General features: G+C 40.7%; 1 protein-coding gene across 7 annotated transcripts in view; it reads right to left on the bottom strand.

Moving 5' to 3' along the window:
- Nucleotides 1–15,283, bottom strand: part of INPP4B (inositol polyphosphate-4-phosphatase type II B) — a gene marked incomplete at its 5' end in the record, with an annotated part of 286,774 nt that overhangs the window by 165,913 nt on the left and 105,578 nt on the right. For all 7 annotated transcript variants that reach the window (XR_014160193.1, XR_014160194.1, XM_081876074.1 and 4 more), the window contains one exon: nucleotides 4,285–4,369. Coding sequence is in view for 5 of the 7 variants with exons in the window: in XM_081876074.1 (XP_081732200.1) it covers nucleotides 4,285–4,369 (85 nt within the window). The remainder of the gene's footprint in view (nucleotides 1–4,284; nucleotides 4,370–15,283) is intronic.

Raw genomic sequence — 15,283 nt, 5'->3', positions numbered from 1 at the left:
ATATTCCAGAAATGGTCTGCTTAACTGCTGGAGCTTTCTGCCTCGGCTGCTGTTGCTGCTTCTTTTCTGAAACACCAGTGCTCATGCCCATAGTACGCTTGGCGGTGAAAGCTATCAAGAAGGATGGTACCTAGTTTATCCTAGAACAGCATGGGGTATTGAGAGCACTGACTGCTTCCTTTTTTAAAATAAATAAATAAAAGGGATGACTTTTGTAAAAAGAATGGCTTCAGCTGGTGAGCTGAATGATTGAGCTCCCTTTGACATTTTCTTTTCTTTTAAAAAGCCACTTAATTATCACCTCATTGTGGTACATTTCGGAGTACCTTTTGCATCTGATTCATAGGTCAACAAAAATGCCTCTCTCTTCCCTGATCCAATATTTGTCTCTTTGTCTCATATATACCAGCTACTGAGAGCCTTGGGTATCCAAAGCAGCAGCAGGGGAAGTCTGCAAGAGTGGAGTCCTGATACTATAACCAAGATGTTGTTAATGCAGATGTGTACAGAAACTGACCTCTGTGTGCTTTGACTTTCCCCAAAACTTTGTGCTCTCTCCAATGAAACATGAAAAAGTATATGTGATTTTTTTCCCCACCCTCTCTAAAACCATTGCTTGCCATGGGCAGTTTCCAATCTTTACACCTGGGTTCTGCCATCACTACCCTGAAGGAGCAATCATATTTTAACTATCTGGCTCCATGAAGACAGTTCTCTGGGGACCACTCTAGGATCAGCTGAGAAGTCCCAAGTACAGTGGTACCTCAGGTTAAGTACTTAATTCGTTCCAGAGGTCCGTTCTTAACCTGAAACTGTTCTTAACCTGAAGCACCACTTTAGCTAATGGGGCCTCCCGCTGCTGCCACGCCGCCAGAGCACGATTTCTGTTCTCATCCTGAAGCAAAGTTCTTAACCTAAGGTAATATTTCTGGGTTAGCGGAGTCTGTAACCTGAAGCGTATGTAACCTCAAGCGTATGTAACCCAAGGTACTACTGCATTACTCTTCCATGACCAATGTGGAGGAACAGAGGTCACTATTGTATGCTTGCATTCAAGGTGTTTTTTTTGAAATGATGTCACTTTAAAAAATTGGGATAGGTTGCTAAGAGCAAAGTTGTGCTTTAGACATGCATTTCTAGAGAGAATTTGGTAAAATGGCTTGTGATCCCCTTAGATGTTCTTCTACTTGCAAGGCTTACAGAGCTAAGTGGACAGGCTGCAGAGGGAGGCCTTCTCTTTGAGCAAGTGAATGGAATAGGAAGCCTCTTGCCAGGCAAAATGAGGGGCAGTGGGAGGTCCAGAAGAGTGCAAGCAAGACTTGCTCAGCTATGTGAGTGTCTACAGATCTGAGGTAGAGCACCAAAACCATCTAGGATTAAACCAGGTTACCAGGTTTGGATATTAAGAGCAAGCCATGTTTAATGCAAGTTGAGATTCATAAGCCAGCTTCAAGCCATGATTTCTGAGTGTTGTTTGTTGGCCACAAACAAATGTCAGTTAGTTGGCCAGGGAGGATTTGAACATATTAGCAAACCACAGTTTACTGTCACATCAAAAGGCTGCCATGGTCAGCTAAGTCAACAAGCATAATCTGGTACATATAGTCATGGTAACTAAGCCTTTTTCTTGCCATGTATTAGTTTCCAATCATATTTTACAGGGGTCACTGTACTTTTCTCAGAATTTTTTTAATAATTGTTTTTTAAATGGCAAATGTTGCCTTTCCGAATAGCTAAAATTGTTTGGGGAACTTTGGTAAAATAGTAATTCTGAATTATCACAGTAGTGGAAAATGCTTGAGAATATTAATAATGAACCTCTGAAAAATAAAGCACTATCACAACCATACATTCTAACAAAAGGAGAACTGAACTTTGATATATAAATTGTATCTGCAAGATAAGTGAACTACAGACATCAGAAGCTCTTGATTCACAAAGCTAACTAAATCCTGAATTCATGTTAAAATTAGTAGTGATGAAATCATCTCTTGCTTACTGATTATGCAAACGCTAGCGATCACTTGAAAGTCAAACTTTCAGCCACCAATAAAGATTTAATTATTTTTGTTATCTTTTGTTATCCTGTTTTTTTTAAAATAATAGCATTCATATTCCACTTTTGTCATTGCAACTTTTATGTTGATATTTCAGATTAAAATTGTCATCACCATTATATATACAAAGTATCTTTGGGATAGGAAAGTAATATAATCACATCACATATTTCTAAAAATTATGTCAGAGAATGTTTGCTTTCACTAGCCATCCCAGACACTAAGATCCTCAGAGATCCTGCTCTACATCTCTTATTTATTACAAGGGCAATGGAACAGAGGGAGATGAGTGTTTTGAGTATGGATCACTGTATTCAAGAAATTCAACACATAGGCATATTTGTGTGTTCAGGAAAGATGAAAACACCGTCCACTTGGATTCCCAATATTTTTAAAAGTTATTTATATTTATATCAATAAAATGAGAGCAAAATGGTAATGATTGACATTTAAGTTTAATGTACCACACCACTATAAAGCAAATGAAGTGCTGTTTTTAAGCCTCTTATATTTCAAGAGAATCTGCTGTCTCTTCTTGGTTGGAAACAGAGCTGCCTTTATATACAAAAGTCCTCTGATGACAGGTTGATTGCTTATAATATGTTTAGAGCAGCTTCTTCATTAAACATGTTCATCTCTGTACCCTGTTACACATTATTTTTGCTTCTACAATTATATTTAATAAACTAGATTGGACGTGTCCTATACTGCTGGAACAGTGAATCAGAGTCACTGCAATCCCATTTTTTTTATAATTCATTAAATTTGTGTACTGCACTTCATCCGAACATCTCAGGGCAGTCCACAGCATAAATTATGGAAGAAAACCACAAAGTACATAATAAAAACAAGAACAAGAACAAAGCAAACCAATAGCCTCCCTCCCACAAACACATTTAAAAGAACATACTGTTAATCAGCCCAAGGCCTAGTTGAAGAGGAACATTTTCACCTGGCCCCTAAAGATGTATAATGAAAGTGCCAAACGAAACTCGCTGGGGAAACCATTCCACAAAGAGGGAACCACTGCAGAAAAGGCCCGTTCTGGGTTGGTTTATATGGGCAGAGATGGGCCTTAGGGTATTGTGGTTCTGAGCCATTTAAGGCTTCATTGGTCAGAACTAGCACTTTAAATTGGGCCTGGAAAATAATTGGCAGCCAGTGCAGTTGGGCTAGGATTGGTGGAATATGCTCAAACCATCTTAATTCGGTGAACAACCTGGCTGCTGAATTCTGCACCTGCTGAAGTTCCCAAACCGTCTTTAGAGGTAGCCCTAGGTATAACGTATCGAAGTAATCAAACCTAGAGGTGACCAGAGCATAGACAACAGAAGATGGGCTATCTCTGTCCAGATAGGGGCACAGCTGGGCCACCAGTCCAAGCTGATGGAAGGCACTCCGCACCACTAAGGCCAACTGACAGCAAAGGATACAGGAGTTACCCCCAAGCTATGTATCCACTATTTCAGAGTGAGTGTAACCCCATCAAGTGCAGGCAACCTCCCATCCATCCAGTCTAGGGAACCTCCCACTAACAGAGCCTCAGTCTTAGGTGGAGTGAGCTTCAGTTTGTTGGCTCTCACCAAGTCCATTATTACAGAGGCAATACTATACAACAATTCGGCACATCCACTGAAGATGTAAAGGAGAAGTAGAGCTGTGTGTCTTCAACATACTGCTCACAATGTACTCCAAAACTCTGGATGACCCCACTCAGTGGTTGCATGTAGATGTTAAACAGTGTAGGGGCTAAAATTGTGTCCTGAAGGCTCCATGGGGCCCAAATAGGACCAGAACCACCACAAAGTGCTGCAACCATCCTGCCCCAACTCAGACAGCCCCTCCAAGAGGATACCATGGTCAATGGTATTGAAAGCTGCTAAAAAGCCAAGGAAAATTAACAAGGACACATTTCCCATGTCTCTCTCCCATCAGAGGTCATCCATCATACAGCGTGATTAAAGCAGTTTCTGTGCCCAAACCAGGCTAAAATCCTGATTCAAATGGATCTAGAAAATCAGTTTCCTTTTTTAGCTGTTCCTTTTGCTGAGCAGTAGGTCTCTTTGAGGTTTTTTTCTACAACCAAGCAGGACATAAATTATATTACATACGTACGTACGTACATACATACATGCATAGATATTGTGTAACATATTTAAAGAAAAATATTAACGGCCTGGAAATACCCCCAAAAGAAGAGAGAGAAATTATTATGCATCATACTTACTGAGCACTACTGAAACATCTGCTTTATTCCTGAATTCCACAACACAGCACCGCTCCAGGATTACTAACTCAGCAGCTTCACAACACTGTAAAGGGAACAAAAGAAAAGCAAGAGTTTTACTCAGATTCATCCACTAACATGTCAATTCAGGCTACAAGAAAGGGAAGAAGAAAGTATTACAGACACCACCAGTTCTGCGAAGAAGCCAGGGCCCTCTCTCCATCAACCGGGGGTGGGGATGGGGAGATACTACGACACTTCACTGGCACTAGTGACTTTTGGTTCCTCCTCTTCTCAAACTGTTTCCTCCAGCCAACCACTTGTAACAAAGAACTGCAACCTGAGTTTGCTTATTTCCTTCTCCCTCCCAACCCACTTTCCTTTTTGGCGTTATCTTTTTAAAATTGTAAGCTTGAGGGAAAACACTGTCCTGTTCTTATTGATCTGAAAGGCACTCCAGGGGCCTTTTTTGGCTGAAGAGCTGTGTAAAAATTCTTCAAACATTTACTCACTGATAATAGAGTTTGCTAGGGACGCGGGTGGCGCTGTGGGTAAAACCTCAGCGTCTAGGGCTTGCCGATCGCATGGTCGGCGGTTCGAATCCCCGTGGTGGGGTGAGCTCCTGTCCTTCGGTCCCAGCTCCTGCCCACCTAGCAGTTCGAAAGCACCCCTAAGTGCAAGTAGATAAATAGGTACCGCTTTATAGCGGGAAGGTAAACGGCGTTTCCGTGTGCTGCGCTGGTGCCGGCTCGCCAGAGCAGCTTCGTCATGCTGGCCACGTGACCCGGAAGTGTCTCCGGACAGCGCTGGCCCCCGGCCTCTTAAGTGAGATGAGCGCACAACCCTATAGTCGGACACGACTGGCCCGTACGGGCAGGGGTACCTTCACCTTTAATAGAGTTTGCTATCAGCAGCTTTTAATTTTTGATAGCCAGTGTTGTACATTCCTTTGTATTGCTTCAAACAACTCACTCCTAGACATATCTGTACTATGCATGTAAAAAAGCTTGTAAAGCCTCAGTTGGTATCATCTCCTATATGAAGTTGCTGGATCCAAACTAAATCAGCTGAAATCCATGTGAAAAGTTAGAAATTGAAGGGAGCTAAGTGCAACTGACTTTCAGCACAATCCTATGCATGTTTATTAGAAGCATGCCCCAATGGGTTTGTTAGGACCCACCATTCAATTAGGATAAATAATTTTACTGTAATGCCTGGATACAACCCAGGATCTTTTTTCTGGTAGGACTCTTGTAGTGTTTTAGCTTTGTGGATGCAATGGTAAGACTGTGAAAGTCTTTCTTGTTTCAGTGTGTTATGTAAGACAAAAAATACCCTTTATAATCATGATTCCATACATGCAATCTATACCAATGAGAGAATTCACAGGCACCAGACTGTTTTGTACTTCTGTATCATTCTGTATCATTAACTTTCTGTCTCAATTAGGTTCTGTTGGATAACTTGAGGGAGTTAAAATGATGTATTGAAAATCATGAGACTTTGTACAATGCAGTGGAAAAAATACTGTGGAAAAATAGCTTGAAAGAAGTTCTGAACAGAAGAGCAGGGGTGACCTTTCATTGCTCATGGACTGCAGCTTGAGCAGAATGGAGACAACTTCCAAAAGAGACATAAAAATTGCCCTTTCTTAGCAGAAAGGCAAGAATCCTGGCTGACATGTCAAGGAGCATCTTCAAAATGAATTTATAACTATTTAGAGTTCTAAGACGCATGTTTATCTTCACAAATAAGTTTCAAAACATAGCTGAAGAATAGGCTAAGTCAGTCTGTGTCATCCTGGGCTCCCAATGTACGCAGGCTGGGGCTGATGGGAATTGTAGTCCAAAACATCTGGAGTGTGCAAGGTTGGCAAAGGCTGGGCTAAGCCATGAGATTCTTCAGACCAGAGCAATCAATTAACTAACTAACTAACTAACTAACTAACTAACTAACTAACTAGTAAAAGCTCAACTATTAATACATTGTTCTTAGTACAACTTGACTAGCTTTTATCCTTTTATCATATTTCTTAGAACCTCAACATTAAAGTGAATATTAGTACAGAAGCATAAAACATTGTGGTTCGAGGACCCGAACCCCGCGCAGTGGAATGAAACACAAGGACACGTGATATAAGGTTAATGGGCAAGAAAAGGCCACAACTTTATTGATTACAGCAAGTGAAAAGGTATTGGCTTAGGCATTGGAATAAGTCAGCTGACTCCACCCACTTGGAGAGGGGTGAGTTTAAAAAACAAAGGGGGTTTATTCACCAGAAGGTGGAGCCTGTTGATGCTAATCCAACTATAGGCTCTCCCCTGATGTCACTGAGGGTCGTGCCATGGCTTCCCGCCAAGCAGGCATCAGACAGAATACACAACCGCCGGATTCCTTTAACGGAATACCCAAAAATTGAAGGCGCAGGTGATGGCCACACCTAGCCCTTCGACACCACAACACATTATTCCAATGCCTAACCTACCCACCAATACCACGAAAGTTGTGACAATTGCTACGAGGTAGGCGAAAAAACCAAAAAGCCTAATGCCAAATGGAAAAATTCCTACCAGGCCCCCTGCACAACCAGGGAGACCAACCTAGGGTCCATAGCAAGCCCAAAGGAAGCAATGAGAAATCAATGTGCCTTGGAAATTTAGAAACTAAAAAACCCCCCACAATTATAATTTATTGCAATCTATATTCCACAGAAGGGTTTATCATATCAGCACATGAAATGGTGAAACAAAACACACAGCAACACCTCAAAAGAATGACTTAATTTCTCTTTCTCTCTTTATTCTGTGCAACATGAGGATATTAATAGTTACAGATGCCCTATATATCTTGGAACTGAAAAATATATTACTAATCAATAAGCGTGCTGCAACTGAACACCTCCTGCAGAGATATTTTGGTCCCTGAGGTGAACCACAAAATGCACCCCGCCCCGGGCCAAGGATGAAGATCTACATCCAGAACAAGTAGAGGGAATCAAGTTCTACATCTGAATCCATTGTCCCTGTGGGCCCTGCTGCCTGAGTCGTTCACTTCACCTTGCCTCATGGGTGGGTCAGTCCTGCTGACTGCCACAAAGGACCCCAATTCCCCTGCTGACTGCCACAAAGGACCTTGCCATTTTCCTTAAGCTAGAGTTCTAGTTTTCAGTTTACATAGCTGCTTCCTCTTCCTCCTCCTTTCACATCCTGGCATTAATGGTTAAGCTTATAAACAAAATTTTACTTTTCAAAGATACTCATCTGCAGCTTAAAAAAAAAACAAAAAGCCCTCTGCATTGCTGAGGCACACAAAGCAATTCATGGATCTCTGCTTCCATTCATGCCTGCCTTGGTAAGATCTTGTCCTGCTGTGTAGAAGACCAAAATCCCTCTGGGGCAGCCTCCCTCCACTTCAGCTCATTATTTGGGATTCATACAAAGCTTTTGCACACCTCTATTATATGACCTTATCTGCACCAGCATTTGGAAGTCAGATTTAAGCTTCTACTGGGAAAATGCTTGGGTTTTAGTTTATTTGCTCGGTTCTTAAAAAATATGTGTTTATACTTATTTCCCACCCCAGGCTTCTGGAAGGAGCAAACCACAAATCCAAAAGTATAAAAAAGACATATTGATTCAGAAAGCACATCTTTCCACCAAGCAATCCTAAAACTCTTCCCAAGACATTTTGTACTGGCCAGTTAGTTTATGATTAATATCACCTTAGCTTTTGGGCAACCTCAGGTTCTCTTCTTGCAATACAAATATCCTCTCTCCAACAGAAATAAGGGGAAGCTAGCAAGGGCATTAAATATGGCCAAAGAGAACTGAAATGTCAGAATTCTTTCCTTATTCCTGTTCATCTGCCTTGATGTGCCACAGGAAAAAAAAATGTTCTGAAGTGAAAAGGTAGCATTGTCTCCAGAGGCTTTGATAGATGGTTTTGATGTCATTATGGGAAAACTCTACCCAGAGCTGCTTCAGATGCCTATACAGCTTACATCCAAAGCGAGATTCTTTAATATTTTTTTTCTCATAATAGATGAACAGCTCCTTCTATACAGTACAGAATGTGTTTTTTGAAGAAAAACAACCTAAATGTACATCCACATTTCTACATATTTTACAAATAACAATTTTCAGGAAGAGCTGTACACATCTGAACGAGATCCGCGGAGAAATGGCACTAATTGATACACCAGGGAAACAAACTTACACAGCAGGCAGAGCCGAAGAACATTAGTTAAATTAATCACACCAGAAGCATAAGCACATCTCTTTCCCGTCCACATGGGGATCTTAAAATGTTATCCCATTTAGAACAGTATTAGAAATATGCAGGGCACCTTACTGAAGGAAATAAGAGCCAATTCTTCAGTTTGTGAATTTTTAAACTTGCAAGCAACTCCTTTATTCCACAAGGTGTGCTGAATGCTCAATCTAAATCTGATCGCATACATGTGGCTGCAGCAGGGGGAAATGCAGATGTGCTTTTGTCTGGATCCCTCTTCAGACAGCGCCACTCATAGCTTCACTGAAAGCCAGAGCAAGAAGAAGGAAATGCACTAGCCACAGATACAGCCCTGAAATGTGTGCACCTTTCTGGCCACGGACCTGACATCTGCTTGTTCAACTGAACTCCTGGGAAGAACACTCACATGTGATCAAGATCCCTGCATTAGATGTGGCCAAAAGGTTCCACAAATGTCAGGGGAATGGCTAACTGGCACATCCCTATCACAGTCACATGTTCAATGAATTCATGAGTGCTCTTGCAAGAACAGTGTTATTATGGGTGGTATCAGAGCAGGTCCATTACGCCTGAGTATGACTTACAGCACAATCCTAAACAGGCCTATTTCGAAGTAACTCCTACAGTATTCAACAAGTGAAGCTGAATGCTGGAAGATACAAGACAAAAGCAAATACTTCTTCATACAGTGCATAAACTATATAATTTGCTCCTCAAAGCAGCAGTGATGACCACAAACCTGTATGGTTTTAAAAGAGGATTAGTCAAATTCTTGGAGGATAAAGCTTTCCATGGCTACTATCCCTAATGGGATAATTGGGACACATGTGGTGTCCCAATTATCCCATTGCCGATCTGAAGGTCAGCGGTTTGAATCCCTGCGACAGGGTGGGCTCCTGTTGCTTGGTCCCTGCTCCTGGCAACCTAGCAGTTCGAAAGCACGTCAAAGTGCAAGTAGATAAATAGGTACCACTCCGGCGGGAAGGTAAACGGCATTTCTGTGCGCTGCTCTGGTTCGCCAGAAGCGGCTTAGTCATGCTGGCCACATGACCCGGAAGCTGTACGCCGGCTCCCTTGGCCAATAAAGCAAGATGAGCACCGCAACCCCAGAGTCGGCCACGACTGGAACTAATGGTCAGGGGTCCCTTTACCTTTACTTTTATCCCTAATGGTGATGTTCAACCCCCATTTGTCAGAGGCAGCAATGCTACTGAATGCCAGTTGCTAGAAACCAAAGGAGGGGAGGGTGCTGTTGTGCCCAGGTCCTGCTTGCAGGACTTCCCACGGGCATCTGGTTGAGCACAGACAACAGGATGCCGGACTAGATTTGCCACTGCCCTGATCCAGCACACTTTTACGTTCTTATGTTATGCTTAAGTCAGCTTACAACTTAATCAGATATCACTCTAATTTCCATGCTGAACATCCAAGTAGCTAACTTGCAGGTGTTGTTTCCATCAGCCCTAAGTAGCATAGCCAATAATCAGAGATTATGGGAGTTGTGGTTCAACAATAGCTAGAGGGGTTAACTCAAATACCAACTGGTGTAATAGGAAAGACAAATACTCACATGAATATATCACAGGGTATATCAGCAAATATAATAATAACGACCTATTTCAAGAAGTAGATGCTGGGTTTTGTTTTGTGGGAGTGGAGTAGTAGACTGAAAATACAGTGAGTTTTCAGCTCCCAGTGCTCTGTTGAAATCAATTTTTACATTAGTTGTGGCAATCTGAAGATTCTTTACTATCTGATCACTTTTCAATTACCTTGCTGAAATGAGATAATCTTCTCCCTCCAGGAGCCTGGACAAATGTCCACATTTCGCAACAGACAGCAGATAACTGACACCTTATTGGCAATCTCAGTGTGGAAAGTCAAAAATTAAATAAGATCCAACAATGCACTTGTGGTTGCAAGACATAGGAAGAACTTTGTTCAAGTCGAGGCCTTGGACGGCTTCTACATTGGAATTTCTTGATAGGAAAAGGCTGGTAAAAGTTTCAAAGGGTATCACTCCCAGTAGTTAAAAATGCACCTCCTTGTTGTTCATTGATAGTGCCAAGCCCCATAAGCTCTTTTACCTGAATCCTCTCAGTTTCTATGGTTTTCTCCCACTGGGCTGCAGACTGATGGTGGAAAATATGGATTTCAGCAGATGTAGAATAAGTTCTCATATGCTTGCTTCACTATGACCACAACTTGAATCTACATCTCTAAGCCTCTGCAAAACAGCTACACAGCTGATGTGGGTTGAGTTGTCAAGAGTGCTCACTGTGGAGCAAGCAAGAAAAAAGCAGATGGAATGAGTACAGCGCTCATTGCCACTACTAGCAGTGTGGTCATGTGAGCCAAATCTAATTTTCCATACACTCAGTTCAATGCCTTATCCCTGTGGCATGGGACACCACCCACCAGTTCATACCACTTGTTACCTGGTGTACTGCTTTTCACAGTCCATCCTGCTGATTCCTCTGAAGTTCTTTCCCTGATTTTTCTTCATTTCCCTTTTCTCTTTCTAGATTGCAATTCCCACATCTTTCTCTCCCAAAATACAAGTGCATCAACCATTCTTGAGATTAGGGATATTCTGCATGCAGCTAGCACTAAAATATTTGGGGGATTTAAATTATAACATTGATGACACAGGAGTTTGATGTAGCTCTGATTACACAATCCCTAATGAGGAAAGAGATGCCATGGGTGACCATCATCATTTAATAGTCTGGGAAGTGGAGAAGGAAACCTGTCGCAAATTTCCAGCTGAGGAAGAGCTGAACAGTTCAGAGAGGAATATGGGAAGAGTGAAGGGGAAAGGTAAAAGTGATAGAATATGTGTTAGACAGAATATGAAAAAATATGTCCCAGATTATTGACTGAAGGTATTTGAGGCCAACACTGGTCTAGATGTGTTCAATGCCTGGATAACTGACCACATGGGAACGGCATGTACCCCACTCTGGGTTCCATAGTAGGGCAGGTAGGGGGGAAGCAAGGCACAAATGAAAGAAAATAAATAAAGAGGGTTAAATTGATCTCATTGCTCAAAGTCCTATTTGGCTAAAGCTGAATGCAATTTCCACATCTCGGCCAACCAAACAGATAAAAGTTTTTGCAACTTTGCAGAAGTCAAAAAATATGAAAAGGTTCTCTATTACTTTACAGAGATGCATGTTAAGCTCATTTGCCTTTGGTCACCCCGGTGCAAAAGTTTTCAAATGGTATTAAACAGTATTTTGAGAATACATATATGCCAAGAAAATGTAGCAAAAATGCCTCTATGTATCTGAAGGATTCTGGGATGTGTTGAAATCATGTGGGCACAGTAAACCTTCACCCCATAAGTACTGTAAATGCACCCTAGAAAACATCCAGGAATTCCTATGTCTGCTTTCAGGGCAGTTCCCCATTAGTAAACTCATCCCTTAGCTTCCTGGATTTCCCAAATGTAAGCTGACAGCAAGCACTATTCTAATTTCAAATCAGATAAAGTAATTTAATTAATTCAGAGACACAACAAACCACAGCAATACCACTATCTCAAGAACAAACACTTATTCTCTGAATGATATATTGTTTCACAGATAAGAGCCTGTTGTAATTAATACACTATTCCACTAGTACACTGACAACATTATGCTAGTAGCTTGCATTTACTCTGTACACTACAGTATAGCACGCAATACAACTTAAGAAAAAGCTGGCACTTGCACTTACTTATATAGACCATTGTCAGTAGAGATCGATCATGTCAGCGTGCAAACATTATATTAATTCATGGACTATATCATCTTAATGCATCATGCATATGCATAGCTAAGAAGGGAAAATTAAACTAATCAATCTGGGGCTTGTAAATCAATAGATTTATTTACAAGGTTATATACATTTTCCTGACAGAGCTCCAAACAATGGCCTGCACAGGGTTCTCTTTGTCTAAGGCAACTTTATCCAATCTGATGCCTTCTGTATGTTTCAGACCACAACTCCTATAATCATCAGCCAGTATGTCAATGTTTAGGAATGCTGAGGTTTGTAGTCTGGGGAAGACTAGTCTAAGAGAATAAATATGAAAGCGGGGGGGGGGGGGGAGCTGTGCTGCACTTACGAGGAAAGTGCATAGTTAATTCAACTGTGCCAGAAAACAACATACACAGATTGTACAGAACGCAAAGCTGTCACTCAGATTCAGTGGCTTAGCTGAAGACAATTACTTGCATCTCAAATGCAAATTGACGTTATCCTGAAGTTTGTGTAATGTGTTAGTGCCTTTCTCTCTCTCTCTCTCTCTCTCTCTCTCACACACACACACACACACACTTAATAGTTTAATTAAGAATTCCCCTTAAAATGCTGTTTTCCATACCTTTTGCACTGTTCAACTTAGCAGCTTTCCCATTTAATTATAAATGGCTGCTGTATTTGACTTATGCGACTCATCAGTTTGAAAAATGATGTGGAAGAGAGGAAACAGTAAGAAGGACAGTCTGTGGCTACATCAGGTCCAGGGGAGATGTGTGATCAGGCTACTTCACATTATTCAGAACGGATGTGGGTTGCCTGCAGTTTTAATGTTCAGGAACAGCTGTCCTAAATATTGGTACACAGAAGACCAGTATTTTAGTAGTTCCCAGTAGGGAATTCCACCCTGCTGATTTCAATTAGCTCTCTTTCAAATCTGGAGATACTTCCTTTCCATGGGTAAAGTTCCCCAGTCGGGGCAGTGATAATTGCAGTTATTTCAAGAGGTCTGCCAACCAGCTACACACAATGAATTTCTTATTCAAACTTAGTAAGAGAAGGATACTATATTTTTGCTGGTGCCAATTTTGGATTTGTCAAGTCTTCTAAATTCCACTAATGAAACTAGCTTTTTTGCCCTTACCTCCATTTTCAACAATCCAGCCAAAGTTCGCTTCCTTTGATTTCATTATGGGTTTTACATTTTGGGTGGTGATGGCACCAAAAACCCGCACAATAAGGGCTTGTTTTCATTTCTTTGCACTGATAATATCAAGAGGGAGAGTTTGAGACTAAGAATGGAAGTTCCCCAAGAGTTCTCCTCCCCCAGTCAGTCACTTGCCACAGACATCATCCTAATACCTCAGACAAAAATAAACTAGTTAGAACTTTTATGAGTACATAGCATTAGAAGTGGCTCCAGCTGTCAGTGCTTGTTCAGATGAATGGTTTAGTTCTTTCCTATAATGGGTCACAAGCACACAAAGATAAACAAGCATCCCTCTTACAAATGAATCACTTGGTGCCAACCCTGATTTACTTTCATTAGCAGGCATAAAAAGGTAGCACAACTGACTTGACAGATGTGTTTTAAATTACCATTGTTGACTTTATTGTTGCAACTATTTAACAGACCCAAACAGAAGCATAAATTATCAAACTGACCACAGATAAGATGTAGGCATAAACATTACAACTGGCTCCATGATTCTAAACACTTGTAATATAATATCATGGTTTGGATAACTTTATAGCCCCATAAGAGTGTTATGATCTCATACAGCCACCAACTGAAAATATTGTAAAAGACTCGTGAGCCAACAGCTGTTCTGCATGCATCCAGCATCTTTGCTACATTTTAGTACAAAATGTTTTTTATATATACTACAATGCCAACTTCTTTTTAATATTCAATATTAAAAAACAGAAAGGACAATACATAAATTAAGTATCTTTCAACAAAAGAGGCCATTGCATTATTAATTAAGTAGTTATTTTATAACAATGAGAAATAAATATATTGTTGAATTTTATATTGGTAATTGGTATTCCAAATACAGATTGATAGTTCATTTTTCTATAAATTTACTAGCTTAAAGATTAGAAGAACATCTAGTAAAATATGCAAATTTAATGGAGAGAGAATGCCCCCAGTTTTTTTATTCCCAGTCTATGGTTTTTTGGAGCTCATTTGGGCTTCTAGTGACATGCAGTGCAAATCCTTGTCACCATTAATAATTAATTAATTTTAACCATTGATGGTTTCTTGCTTCAACCATAGATGTCATTGTTCCATTCAGTTTGCAAGCAAGACTGCAACCTTCATTGCTTTGCTGCTATCAGAAAGAACGAAGAGTTACAGAAAGAGAACCTAATTTATGGCCAGTTTGCTTTAAGACCATATTTATTTTGCTGAGCTCATCATTCCATGTGATACTCAACAGAGAATAATCTTGTAGTTCTGTTAGATATTGAAACAGCCATTTAATAATATACAAAAGTTTTGCTTTTCTACTTCTCCTCCCGAGCAAGAGAAAATAAAGCTTGCTCCATTTTCCATGTAACAGCCCTTTAGATATTTGAAGATCACTATATTTCATCTCAGTCTCCTCTTTTCCAAGCTAAACATACCCAACTCCCTCAACTTTTCCTCATAAGGCTTGGTTTCCAAACCCTTGACCATCTTGGTCGCCCTCTTCTGCACACATTCCAGCTTGTCAATATCCTTTTTAAATGGTAGTGCCCAGAACTGGACACAGTACTCCAGATGTAGTCTGACCAAGGCAGAATAGAGCAGTACTATGACTCCCATTGATCTGGAAACTAGACCTCTGTTGATGCATTAGCTTTTTTTTTTTTTTAATTTTAGCTTTTTTCCCTTTGTATTTTTTTTTTATTTTTTTGCTGCTGCTGCTGCTGCTGTTGCATCACACTGTTGACTCATGTTAAGCTTGTGGTCTACTAAGACCCCAAGATCCTTTTCACATGTGCTACTGGCAAGCCA

This window comes from Podarcis erhardii (genome assembly GCF_964252035.2).
Source record: "Podarcis erhardii genome assembly, chromosome: 9".
In the NCBI taxonomy this organism is placed as follows: Eukaryota; Metazoa; Chordata; class Lepidosauria; order Squamata; family Lacertidae; genus Podarcis; species Podarcis erhardii.
This window is presented reverse-complemented; position numbering and strand designations above follow the sequence as displayed.